Below are 13,254 nucleotides of genomic sequence, written 5' to 3' on the forward strand. Positions count from 1 at the left end.
GACTCAATCGGGACATGTTGAAAATGTCAGTATTCTCTCTCAGTTGGTCAGCAAATGCCCGGAGCACACGTCCTGGTAATCTGTCTGGCCCCGCAGCCTTGTGCATGTTGACCTGTTTAAAGGTCTTACTCACGTGAGTGCTACAGAGCGTGATCACAGTCGCCTGGAACAGCTGATGCTCTCATGCATGCCTCAGTGTTGCTTGCCTCAAAGCGAGCATAGAAGTGATTTAGCTCGTCTGGTACGCTCGTGTCACTGGGCAGCTCGCGGCTGTGCTTCCCTTTGTAGTCTGTAATAGTTTGCAAGCCCTGCCACATCTGACGAGCGTCAGAGCCGGTGTAGTATGATTCAATCTTAGCCCTGTATTGACGCTTTGCCTGTTTGATGGTTCGTCGCAGGGCATAGCAGGATTTCTTGTCAGCTTCTGGGTTAGAGTCCTGCACCTTGAAAGCGGCAGCTCTACCCATTAGCTCAGTGCGAATATTGCCTGTAATCCATGGCTTCTGGTTGGGGTATGTATGTACAGTCACTGTGGGGACGARGTCCTCGATGCACTTATTGATAAAGCCAGTGACTGATGTAAGTCGCTCTGGATAAGAGCGTCTGCTAAATGACTTAAATGTAAATGTACTCCTCAATGTCATCGGAAGAATCCAGGAACATGTTCCAGTCTGTGATAGCAAAACAGTCCTGTAGTTTAGCATCTGCTTCATCTGACCACTTTTTTATAGACTGAGTCACTGGTGCTTCCTGCTTTAATATTTGCTTGTAAGCAGGAATCAGGAGGATAGAGTTGTGGTCGGATTTACCAAATGGAGGACGAGGGAGAACGTTGTACGTGTCTCCGTGTGTGGAGTACAGGTGATCTAGAAATGTTTTCCCTCTGGTTGCACATTTAACATGTTGATGGAAATTTGGTAGAACTGATTTTCCCTGCATTAAAGTCTCCGGCCACTAGGAGCGCCGCCTCTGGGTGAGTGGTTTCCTGTTTGCTTATTTCCTTATACAGCTGACTGAGTGTGGTCTTAGTGCCAGCATCTGTCTGTGGTCGTAAATAAACAGCCACGAAAAGTATAGCTGAAAACTCTCTAGGCAAGTAGTGTGGCCTGCAATTTATCACAATATACTCTACTTCAGGCGAGCAAAATCTAGAGACTTCCTTAGATTTCGTGCACCAGCTGTTGTTTACAAATATGCACAGAACACCCCCCCCCTCGTCTTACCGGAGTGTGCGGTTCTATCTTGCCGGTGCAGCGTGTATCCCGCTAGCTGAATATCCACGTCGTCATTCAGCCACGATTCCGTGAAACATGGGATATTCCAGTTTTTGATGTCCCGTTGGTTGGATATTCGTGATCGTACCTCGTCTAGTTTATTGTCCAATGATTGCACGTTGGCGAGTAGTATTGACGGTAAAGGCAGCTTTCCCACTCGCCTTTTTCGGGTACCGACCAGGCATCCGGCTCTTTGCGTCGCTTCCTCTTGCAAATAACGGGGATGTCGGCCCTGTAGGGTGTTTGGAGAATGTCTTGTGTGTCTTGTTTGTTGAAGAAAAAAAATATTTGTCTAATCCGAGGTGAGTGATCGCTGTCCTAATATACAGAAACTCTTTTTTTGCAGTAAGATACAGTTGCAGAAACATTATGTACAAAATAAGTTACAAATAACGCAAAAAAACAAACACATAATAGCACAATTGGTTGGGCGCCCGTAAAACTGCTGCCATTTCAACTGTATGTGGGTGTGTGTATATATATTTTTTAATTTTACCTTTATTTAACTAGGCAAGTCAGATTAGAACAAATTCTTATTTTCAATGACGGCCTAGAAACAGTGGGTTAACTGCCTTGTTCAGCGGCAGAACGACAGATTTTTACCTTGTCTGCTCAGGGATTCGATTTTGCAACCTTTCGGTTACTAGTACAACGCTCTAACCACTAGGCTACCTGCCACCCCAATCTCTCTCTGTGTGTGTGCGTATTGTAAGAGCAAAAAATCACAGCTTCTGGGCCCCCAAAATCCAAATTAAAGGAGATGTTTACCCAAAATCCAGAAACTCCCAAGTGATTCCATACATTTAAACTAGTTCAGTTCCATACATTTAAACTAGTTCCCCATAGTGCTGTAATGAAAAAMCTGCAAAAATGGGCATGTGACTCGTGACGTTGCTGGATGCAGACCTCGCTCTGCTCCGTTGCCAGTGAATTCATGATTCAGAAATCCGCGAAGTGTGGACAAATTATAGAGCACATAAGCACAGTGTAGAGCACATGAGCCTACACTACATGACCAAAAGTATGTGGACGCCAGCTCGTCAAACATCTCATTCCAAAATCATGGGCATTAATATGGAGTTGGTCCCCCTTTGCTGCTATAACAGCCTCCACTCTTCTGGGAAAGCTTTCCACTAGATGTTGGAACATTGCTGCGGGGACTTGCTTCCAATTCAGGCACAAGAGCATTAGTGCGGTCGGGCACTGATGTTGGGGGATTAGGTCGGGCTAGCAGTCGCCGTTCCAATTCATCCCAAAGGTGTTCGATTGGGTTGAGGTCAGGGCTCTGTGCAGACCAATCAAGTTCTTCCACACCGATCTCGACAAACCATTTCTGTATGGACCTTGCTTTGTGCACGGGGGTATTGTCATGCTGAAACTGTTGCCACAAAGTTGGAAGCACAGAATCGTCTCCAATGCCATTGTATGCTGTAGCATTAAGATTTCCCTTCACTGGAATTAAGGGGCCTAGCCCGAATCATGAAAAACAGCCCCAGACCATTATTCCTCCTCCACCAAACTTTACAGTTGGCACTATGGTTTGGGGCAGGTAGCGTTCTCCTGGCATCCGCCAAAACCAGATTCATCCGTCGGACTTCCAGATGGTGAAGCGTGATTCATCACTCCAGAGAACGCGTTTCCACAGCTCCAGAGTCCAATGGCATTGCTTATGGTGATCTCAGGCTTGTGTGCGGCTACTCGGTCATGGAAACCTATTTTGTGAAGCTCCTGACAAACAGTTGAAGTTGCTTCTAGAGGCAGTTTGGAACTACGTAGTGAGTGTTGCAACGGAGGAAAGACAATTTTTACACGCTACGCAGCCCCCGTTCTGTGAGCTTGTGTGGCCTACCACTTTGCGGCTGAGCCGTTGTTGCTGCTAGACATTTCCACTTCACAATAACTGTACTTAAAGTTGACCAGGCAGCTCTAGTAGGGCAGAAATTTGAAGAACTGACTTGTTGGAAAGGTGGCATCCTATGACGGTGCCACATTGAAAGTCACTGAGCTCTTCAGTAAGGCCATTCTACTGCCAATGTTTCCTATGGAGATTGAATGGCTGGGTGTCCGCATACACTATATATACAAAAGTATGCCTACATGATGATACAATGGTAATAACACAATAAGAACCCCTCGAACGTCAAATCAGGCTAGGCTACATAATTCTGCACGCTTGCTTTGCCGCTTTCTCTTCTCAAACATGCCTTTGTATTTTGCCACTGCACCAGATCCAGCCCATGGAAATACAGCCACAGCTGTATCTTTCAGTGTCCTTCAGTTTATTGTCCCCATCATTTCAGATTGCATATCCCGTTCATATGCATCGTCGCTGAAGTGCTTGCTACACACGCAGCGGTGCAATGTGGGCTGCAGGAGTATTTACATAGTATTTACTATTTAAAATTGCTGCTAACCATCCTCTGCATCTCTCTGTATCTTTTATCAGAAAACAGTGACATTTGGTACCTTCTTCTCAGCTCCTTCTCACTCCCCAAAATGTTTTATCCGTGACATCAAGCTCCATATAAGGGCATATCTTGAAGCTTCTACGCAGCAGGGTCTAACCCCATAGGGTGCTCATAGGCAGTTGTTACCCATCTCCACTGCTGTGGCAGTCGGCTACATACAAGGATCGCTAATATTTTAGGTGGAAAAGTACACATTTCCTGACAAAACTGATGCTATTTTTGTCAAAAATAGCTCATCCGGCCGTACTCTTTCAATAAAACAAAGAATTGTCCACAGAGTGAGGCCAGCATTCAGCAACATCAGCAACCGAACACATAGGTTCAGCTCTGAGCTGCTCGATTTATCTACATCATTCTGCATTTAGGACTGAATCTTAAATTCAAGGAATGGAATGCAGTTAGGAAAAGGAATGGAGTTAGAATGGAATAATCCTGTCATACACATACCTGTCTGTCCAATGCAACCTTCACTGTAGCTGTCCCCTCTCACTTGGCCATTCGAGACAGCATTGATCCTAGAGAAATACCAAAGACAAAAGTTGAAAGAGCTCAATTTATTTTCAAGGAGAATTTCAACAGACTGAATTCCTGAATTAAAATGAGACTGACCACAACTCCATTGGACACATTCACAATACAGCATGACTTACATGAGAAAGGCCACAGTAGCGATGACACCACAGGCGTGATAGGCGTGATGGAAAGTCACCTCATCTGGATAGTTCACAGCTGCATCAATGATTATCCACCAACCAGTGAAAAACTGCAGGAATATGGATTAGGATTTAGGAATAGGCCTTCTTTCTCACTTCACAGTGATGTACAGTTGTCAAATGTGATAGTAAAGTAAAACATACCAGGACTCCAGCAGCTATAGATGCCATGGTGTTTCGCCTCTCTCCCCAGTCCACATTGCACTCGCATTCTCCGCACTGGATGCTGTCCAAAAACCCTGACATGGTTCTGAGCTGTGAAGGGAAAAGGAGCTGGGTTAGTGTAAGAGACCCAGGCAGGGATGGAGTTAACTATGACAGCTAGGTAGCTAATTACAGTTCATGTATAATACCTGCCCAATGAATACATTTACTTATCAAACCCACTACTGGTAAAATGTTGCCCAGATACTAGTTCATGAGATGGCATAAGTGCCAGGTACCTACTCCATGCATACGGAATAGTATACCGCATAGCTTCATGACACATGTGGTGTATCAACACGTAAAATGGACGAGGTAGCTATTTAGCTATATTTATAACAAGAATCCAACAATTCAGCACTGTGAAACGAATGTTTAGTTGGCAAGCATCTGCTATTTGCTATGCCGACTCAGTTTACCTGAGCTTTCAGTACTAAGGATTAACCTATTTAGTGCCCCATAAATGCTTTTTACACCTATCCATATTGTGTAAAATTAGGTCAAGCTGCGTAAACACAAAGCTGTTACGATGCTCTAAAGCGCATAAGATTTCAAACACAAATAATCTAATCAACAACCACCAGAACAAACGTAGTTTTCTTGAATCAAATGAATTATGATAATATACACGTGTATCAATTGATAGCTAAATATTGTTTCAAATAAATCGATACTGCGCCATCTCCATGTGTGAGTTTGATCGCAGTCTATTGTTCAAAGCATTGGGTGCACCAGCACTTCCTTCCTGGATCCTTTGTGTTGTTCGCAACGCAAGACCCAATATCCCAAAATACAACAATATCTTAACAGCAATAACAAACAAACATTAGAAATTAAACTGTCACCTAATATTCATAGGTAATAAATTACCTTATTTTTTTTTTTATGTTCGTTATGGACCCACCCAGACGCCGTTTATTACTTTGCTTCCGAGTGAGCTCAATCATACGCCTGCTCAGTTCACTTTCCACGCCTCTTTGATGTTAGAGGTGCCAATGTCAGCGTCAGTTGCGCATTTTTGTCGATCTGCTCTGCACTGTACCGCAGTGTACTGTACTCACCGGTAGGGTATCTCGATCCGTTGAAATACTATAATACGAGCGCTTACTTCAAAAAGCGCACGCCCCAGTGGGCAGAGCAATTATGTTGCACTGGGACACGTTTTAATATGATAAAAAGCCTCTCATTTTACTATGTGTCCGGCGTCGTTCTGTGTAGTATTGCACTTAATTTCCTCTTTGACTTTCTTATTTTTTATTTCACCTTTATTTAACCAGGTAGGCTAGTTGAGAACAACTTCTCATTTGCAACTGCGACCTGGCCAAGATAAAGCATAGCAATTCGACACATACAACAACACAGAGTTACACATGGAATAAACAAAACATACAGTCAATAATACAGTAGAAAAATAAGTATATATACAATGTGAGCAAATGAGGTGAGATAAGGGAGGTAAAGGCAAAAAAAGGCCATGGTGGCGAGGTAAATACAATATAGCAAGTAAACACTGGAATGGTAGATTTGCAGTGGAAGAATGTGCAAAGTAGAAATAGAAATAATGGGGTGCAAAGGAGCAAAATAAATAAATAAATAAATACTGTAGGGGAAGGGGTAGTTGTTTGGGCTAAACTATAGATATGTAATTAGGCTATGTACAGGTGCAGTAATCTGTGAGCTGCTTTGACAGCTGGTGCTTCAAGCTAGTGAGGGAGATAAGTGTTTCCAGCTTCAGAGATTTTTGCAGTTCGTTCCAGTCATTGGCAGCAGAAAACTGGAAGGAAAGACGACCAAAGGAGGAATTGGCTTTGGGGGTGATCAGTGAGATATACAGTGGGGAGAATAAGTATTTGATACACTGCCYATTTTGCAGGTTTTCCTACTTACAAAGCATGTAGAGGTCTGTAATTTTTATCATAGGTACACTTTAACTGTGAAAGACGAGAGACAAAAATCCAGAAAATCACATTGTATGATTTTTAAGTAATCAATTTGCATTTTATTGCATGACATAAGTATTCAGGAAGTCCAGGACCCGGTTGCACAGGGAGGGGTTCAGACCCAGGGCCCCCGAGCTTAATGATGAGCTTGGAGGGTACTATGGTGTGGAATGCTAAGCTACAGTTGAAGTCAGAAGTTTACATACACCTTAGCCAAATACATTTAAACTCAGTTTTTCACAATTCCTGACATTTAATCATAGTAAAAATCCCCTTTCTTAGGTCAGTTAGGATCACCACTTTATTTTAAGAATGTGAAATGTCAGGATAATAGTAGAGAGAATGATTTATTTCAGCTTTTATTTCTTTCATCACATTCCCAGTGGGACAGAAGTTGACATACACTCAATTAGTATTTAGTTGCATTGCTTTTAAATTGTTTAACCTGGGTCAAACGTTTCGAGTAGCCTTCCACAAGCTTTCCACAATAAGTTGGGTGAATTTTGGCCCATTCCTCCTGACAGAGCTGGTGTAACTGAGTCAGGTTTGTAGGCCTCCTTGCTCGCACGCGCTTTTTCAGTTCTACCCACAAATTTTCTATAGGATTGAGGTCAGGGCTTTGTGATGGCCACTCCAATACCTTGACTTTGTTGTCCTTAAGACATTTTGCCAGAACTTTGGAAGTATGCTTGTGGTCATTGTCCATTTGGAAGACCCATTTGCGACCAAGCTTTAACTTCCTGACTGATGTCTTGAGATGTTGATTCAATATATCCACATAATTTTCCTCCCTCATGATGCCATCTATTTTGTGAAGTGCACCAGTCCCTCCTGCAGCAAAGCACCCCCATGCTGCCACCCCCGTGTTTCACGGTTGGGATGGTGTTCTTCGGCTTGCAAGCATCCCCCTTTTTCCTCCAAACATAACGATGGTCATTATGGTACATTATCGTTCATCTCTAGGAGACAAAACGCATCTCCTTCCTGAGCGGTATGATGGCTGTGTGGTCCCATGGTGTTTATACTTGCGTACTATTGTTTATACAGATGAACATGGTACCTTCAGGCGTTTGGAAATTGCTCCCAACGATGAACCAGACTTGTGGAGGTCTATAATGTTTCTTCTGAGGTTTTGGCTGATTTCTTTTGATTTCCCCATGATGTCAAGCAAAGAGGCACTGAGTTTGAAGGTAGGCCTTGAAATATATCCATAGGTACCGCTCCAATTGACTCAAATTATGTCAATTAGCCTATCAGAAGCTTCTAAAGCCATGACATCATTTTCTGGAATTTTCCAAGCTGTTTAAAGGCACAGTCAACTTCATGTATGTTAACTTCTGACCTTCTGGAATTGTGATACAGTGAATTATAAGTGAAATAATCTGTCTGTAAACAATTGTTGGAAATATTGTGTCATGCAAAAAGTAGATGTCCTAACCGACTTGCCAAAACTATAGTTTGTTAACAAGAAATTTGTGGAGTGGTTGAAAAACTAGATTTAATGACTCCAACCTAAGTGTATGTAAACTTCCGACTTCAACTGTTTAGTCAATAAACAGCATTCTTACATAGGTATTCCTCTTGTTCAGATGGGATAGGGCAGTTTGCAGTTCGATGGATCTAGTGGGGCGGTAAGCAAATTGATGTAGGTCTAGGGTGTCAGGTAAGGTAGAGGTGATATCATCCTGATATTAGATGATTCTGATGACAGAAGTGAGTGCTACGGGGCAAAAGTCATTTAGTTCAGTTACCTTTGTTTTCTTGGGAACAGGAACAATGGTGGACATCTTAAAGCAAGTGGGGACAACAGATTGGGATAGGGAGAGATTGAATATGTCCGTAAACACTCCAGGCACCTGGTCTGTGCATGCTCTGAGGACACGGCTAGGGATGCTGTCTAGGCTGGCAGCCTTGCAAGGGTTAACACGCTTAAATGTCTTACTCACGTCAGCCACGGAGAAGGAGAGCCCACAGTCCTTGGTAGCGGGCCGCGTCGGTGGCACTGTGTTATCCTCAAAGTGGGCGAAGAAGGTGTTTAGCTTGTCCGGAAGCAAGACGTCGGTGTCCGTGACGTGGCTGATTTTCCCTTTGTAGTCCGTGATTGTCTGTAGACCCTGCCACATTGCGAGCTGTCTGGGACTCGTGGTTTGCCTGTTTACTACTCAAAATTATTTTACTTATTAAGTCAAAGACAAAATTAACTGCAATACACWAGTCTCAAAACATTAGCATAACAAGGCTACACAGAACAACGGCGGACAGTGGTGTAAAGTACTTAAGTAAAATTACTTTAAAGTACTACTTAAGTTGTTTTTTGGGTATCTGTACTTTACTTTACTATTTATATTTTTTATAACTTTTACTTCACTACATTCCTAAAGGYAAAAAAAGTACTTTTTACTTTTAATTTTCCCTGACACCCAAAGTACTTGTTACATTTTGAATCCTTAGCAGTACAGGAAAATGGTCTTACCCACTTATCAAGAGAATATCCCTGCTCATCCCTACTGCCTCTGATTTTGCAGACTCAATAAACACAAATGCTTCATTTGTAAATTATGTCAGCGTTGGAGTGTGCCCCTGACTATCCGTAAATAAATAAATAAAATAATAATTGTGCCATCTGGTTTGCCTAATATAAAGAATTTGAAATTATGTATAGTTTAAATTTTGATGCTTAAATTAATGTTTGAATTTACATTTACTTTTGATACTTATAAGTATATTTAAAATCAAATACTTTCAGATTTTTACTCAAGTAGTATTTTACTGGATGACTTTCACTTCAGTCATTTTCTGTTAAGGTATCTTTCCTTTTACTCAAGTATGACCTTTGGCTACTTTTCCCACCACTGACATGCCTATATATGACCACTGGGGAGTGGTTTATGGAGCGCTCTTTGAAATAAGCGCTCGTGTTGTCATATACCAACGGATCAAGTAATCTCGCCACACCAGCCCGCCAGTTAGGCAGGAAAAGCCAATTTAAAGCCAATGTATGCTTGATCCAAAAATGTGGTTAGAGGCTTCATATGGACTGTGTGATGCACATGCGGAGCCACCGGAGGCATGCAGAGGCCAAATCAAGCCGTATCGCCATGCGCCTATCAAATTGTGTATCATTGCAGAGCTCTGTATTGCTCCGCATTGACATGATCGGTTCACTGTAGGTGGGGGAGYGAGGTCCTTTATAATCACAAATTGACTTCCTTGACAACTTCCTTCACAACCGCTCTGCTCCATGAAGCCAAAAAGTATGGTTGCTCTGACTTCTGCGGAGGCCGCATCATAGTAATGCTGTAATGCCACTGCAGACATTGGATTGACCATGCAGCGCCTTTCATGCTAATTTATATCCACTAGCTAGCTACTACTAGTAGAGGGACTAATTTAATGACACTGCATGGTCAATCTGACATCTGCATTGGCCGTGGAGCATTTAGGGTGATACGGCCTCTGCAGTCAGGTCATTCATACTTTTTGCGCTTCGCTGAGTTAGTTCTATTWGCACGCTAACTTCATGATAAGTTAAGCATTTTAGCTAACATTACTATTTTTATCTTCCGGTCACACAAATGTCTACTCCTTTCTCTGTGCTGCTGACAGTACTGCAGTTCAACCGGCTATGTGCTGTGAATATTATATTTGAGGGCGTGTACTTTCAGGTATGAACAAAAGGCAAACATTTCAATAAAAAATGTGATACATTGTTATTTGTTTTCTGTTACTATATCCAATTTGGAAACCATAAACAAGAAAATTAGTTGAGATCTAATTTTCAGCTAGAAAAATTATAAAATGATTAATTTCCTCATTTGACCTTGCCGAGATGAAAGGAAATAGAAGTTATCCATAAGCACAGGGACTCACATGGATGGGCATTCATAAAATTCCATTGCAGACAGACACTGTAGGCTACAACCAGGACTGGGCCTGCTAACTGACATATACTGTTCAATATCAATTCAGTTGACCTTACTTAAATAAGTGTTTCAATTGCACTATTTTATAAAAACATTTTGAAAAGAGTATTCATAGAGCGGTGTGAAGTCAAGGATCACAGAGAATCACTATGGGCCAGTGGGCCACAACAGTTTAAGCTACTGTCTGCATCTCACTGGCATATTAAGGGGCGTGGGGGACCATTGGTTGGTAGATTGTTTCATGACCTAGTTTGATGTGCAATTCCACCAATTTACATGAAACAGTCACGAGAGACCACAAGTGTCATATTACTTGCCTTCTATATTTCTCTACCCTTTGGAAAATTATATATATCAAGTCTAGCACATAGGAATTTATAACATGGTTGAATATGAGATAAATAACTTCTGACAATGTTTACATTAATCTTTATTAACATAGCGTTGTCAGTAGATGGGCATGAAAGGTTACAAATGCCTGATAATCATATAAAAAAAACATCACAATAAATGGTCCTCACAGTATCAACTAACTATAGGCCTATAATTGTTTACACACTGGTAAGACGACAGCAATTAAAATACCATCATAATTGAAAATATATTTTTCAGCTACATATCATAGTGGCTGTTTGAATAAAAAGGCACAAGCAATTGCAAGAGATATATTTCTTTAGTAAAAAGTGCAAATAGGGGACAGAACCAGCTGGCTCACAAGACTCCAAGCAACTGCAAAGCCACTGCGATGGAAAGAATGATGACTCCAAAATAACCAATGTACCCATAGGCACCCTTCATCCTCTTGGCTGGATCTGGGGGGGAAATATAATTATTATAGTTTACAGCCATTTATAAAATGCTAAATAAGAGTGTGATTCTTCCTATCATTACCTGCTACCATTTTGCAGAATGTGGGGATATTTCAGCACGTTTCACATTACATTTTCATAAAATACAGCTCTAGTACTAATTTTCATAATGGTATACAATAATGATAAAATGCAGTTATGGTTGAAATACTAAATAGTTGCTAAAAGCATACCTAATCTACAAGGAGTGTATTGGGAGTTTAACCTTTTTCACTCATGCCCTGTGACCCTGTTTGTGAACTATTGAATGGAAACTGGCTCAAAAGTAATAAACAAAGATAAGAGGTGTTCATGTCATGATGTGGAATGTCATTACAACAGATGGTCTTACCTCCGGTGTAGTAACCCCAGGCATAGGAGAACCTGCTGGTGACCCAGATGGCTCCCAGCACAGCTGCAGAAGTCTTATAAGTGGAGGGATGAGTGATTGGGTAACAGGAAAAAGGGTAAAACACAGAGTGAGGAAGTAGGACAGTGTAATAGCCAGTGAACTGTCAAACAGAGAAGACGCTGAATCATTGTCACAACACCAGTGAGGTGTGGTCTATACTAGTATGTGCTGTCGTTGGTTGTGTAAAGAGGACAGATAAATGCAGCAAATGCTGTCAATGATCATCCAGAGAACATGGTATGCCACTCCCACTTGGTTTACTTATTATCAGAAAATTACACTGGTGATAAACCTTTCTTTAGAAGCATTTATCTATCAGTATTTACACAGGGATAAGGCCAATAGTGCACTGTGTGTGAGTTGACAAAAGAATGCTGTTCAACTAGGTAGTAGCATGCAGTAATTTGGAAGAGGATTTAGAGGATTTTAAAATGGGTGACTACTACTTTCTGAATGTGGTTGTGAAAGAGCCACTCAAATGTAAGCTGACATTAAATCCAACCTATGTGTGTGGCGGTGTAAGTGATGTAACCTGGTAATGCTGGTTTGTGTAAGCAGATACATACTGGATAGACAAGAGCTGCAATGGTTTGGAACACAAGCCACTGTGGGAAGACCTCTAGTGTGTTCTGGTGGGCCCTCTGGATGCAGTTGAACACCTGCTCCTTGTCACTGTACATGGTAGGGTACTGCCCAGTAGAGGAGAAAAAATGTCAGTGAGAAGTGGCATAGTAATACTCATTTTCTCTGAGCTCCTGTACCAGCAATAGGGATAGTAGTAGCCGTCTACTGCATCATCATCGTTAGGATGGAGTTGTGGTGCATTCGGGCCAAGTTCTTGGAGACCAGATTCAAAATACTTGACATAATGGAAGAGGGGAAAGACATTAACATATACAACGTCTCCATCATCAGGTGACCTGTATTTCTCATGTACACATTGTTGTTTGCATAACAGACTACTATACATAGGGCAGGTCAAGTTCACCAAGTACATAGCCCCTCAAGTACGGTCAAGCCAAGGCAATGAAGCTCCCACTTTGAGCAGGATCCAATCCTGCTCAAATTTATATAAACTCGGATCAGAACAGAACAAAGCTATGTTCCAGACGGATTACAGTGCTAAAATGTGCTTATCTGGCATTGCAGCGCAGTTATTTCCGCATCATCGTCAGACAGAAACGTCATGTACTTACCTTCACATCGTATTTCTTTCTGGCAGCTCCAACCTTAATACCAAGATAACTCAACATGATCCAGCTATAAAAGTATGTAAATATGACATATCCGAAGCTTGATGGCAAGAGCTCTAGAATTTCCATTGTAAAAGAATACTGCAAAATAACAACTAATTATAAATTCGAGAATAACCTCCGCCTGTATTCGCGGCTTGTTTATGCTGCTAACAAGCAGGGGAGAGGTTATGTATGCTGCTCTCTCGCGATATTTATTTTCTCGCGTTGTGTTTAGTA

The 13,254-nt window shown here is 41.8% G+C and overlaps 2 protein-coding genes across 4 annotated transcripts; both read right to left on the reverse strand.

The window, feature by feature from the left end:
• Positions 1-166: 166 nt before the first annotated feature.
• Positions 167-5,663, reverse strand: LOC111968348 (transmembrane protein 50A). Of its 3 annotated transcripts, none has more exons than XM_023993842.2 (4): positions 5,505-5,649; positions 4,600-4,710; positions 4,393-4,505; positions 167-4,257 (listed from the first exon to the last, which is right to left on the reverse strand). In XM_023993842.2, the coding sequence occupies exons 2-4, from the start codon at positions 4,699-4,701 to the stop codon at positions 4,104-4,106; spliced, it is 369 nt and encodes a 122-aa protein (XP_023849610.2). In that variant the 5' UTR covers positions 4,702-4,710; positions 5,505-5,649; the 3' UTR covers positions 167-4,103. The 3 variants fall into 3 exon arrangements, with proteins under 3 accessions (XP_023849610.2, XP_023849609.2, XP_023849608.2); XM_023993841.2 differs by having other exon boundaries at positions 168-4,257; positions 5,564-5,663; XM_023993840.2 differs by having other exon boundaries at positions 168-4,257; positions 5,530-5,649.
• A 5,272-nt stretch (positions 5,664-10,935) lies between these two features.
• On the reverse strand, positions 10,936-13,219 carry mgst3b (microsomal glutathione S-transferase 3b). The gene is made up of 4 exons (XM_023994679.2): positions 12,979-13,219; positions 12,349-12,471; positions 11,723-11,795; positions 10,936-11,334 (listed from the first exon to the last, which is right to left on the reverse strand). The coding sequence occupies exons 1-4, from the start codon at positions 13,102-13,104 to the stop codon at positions 11,234-11,236; spliced, it is 423 nt and encodes a 140-aa protein (XP_023850447.1). The 5' UTR covers positions 13,105-13,219; the 3' UTR covers positions 10,936-11,233.
• Between the last annotated feature and the right edge of the window lie 35 nt (positions 13,220-13,254).

Source organism: Salvelinus sp. IW2-2015, linkage group LG9 (genome assembly GCF_002910315.2).
Source record: "Salvelinus sp. IW2-2015 linkage group LG9, ASM291031v2, whole genome shotgun sequence".
Classification (NCBI taxonomy): Eukaryota; Metazoa; Chordata; class Actinopteri; order Salmoniformes; family Salmonidae; genus Salvelinus; species Salvelinus sp. IW2-2015.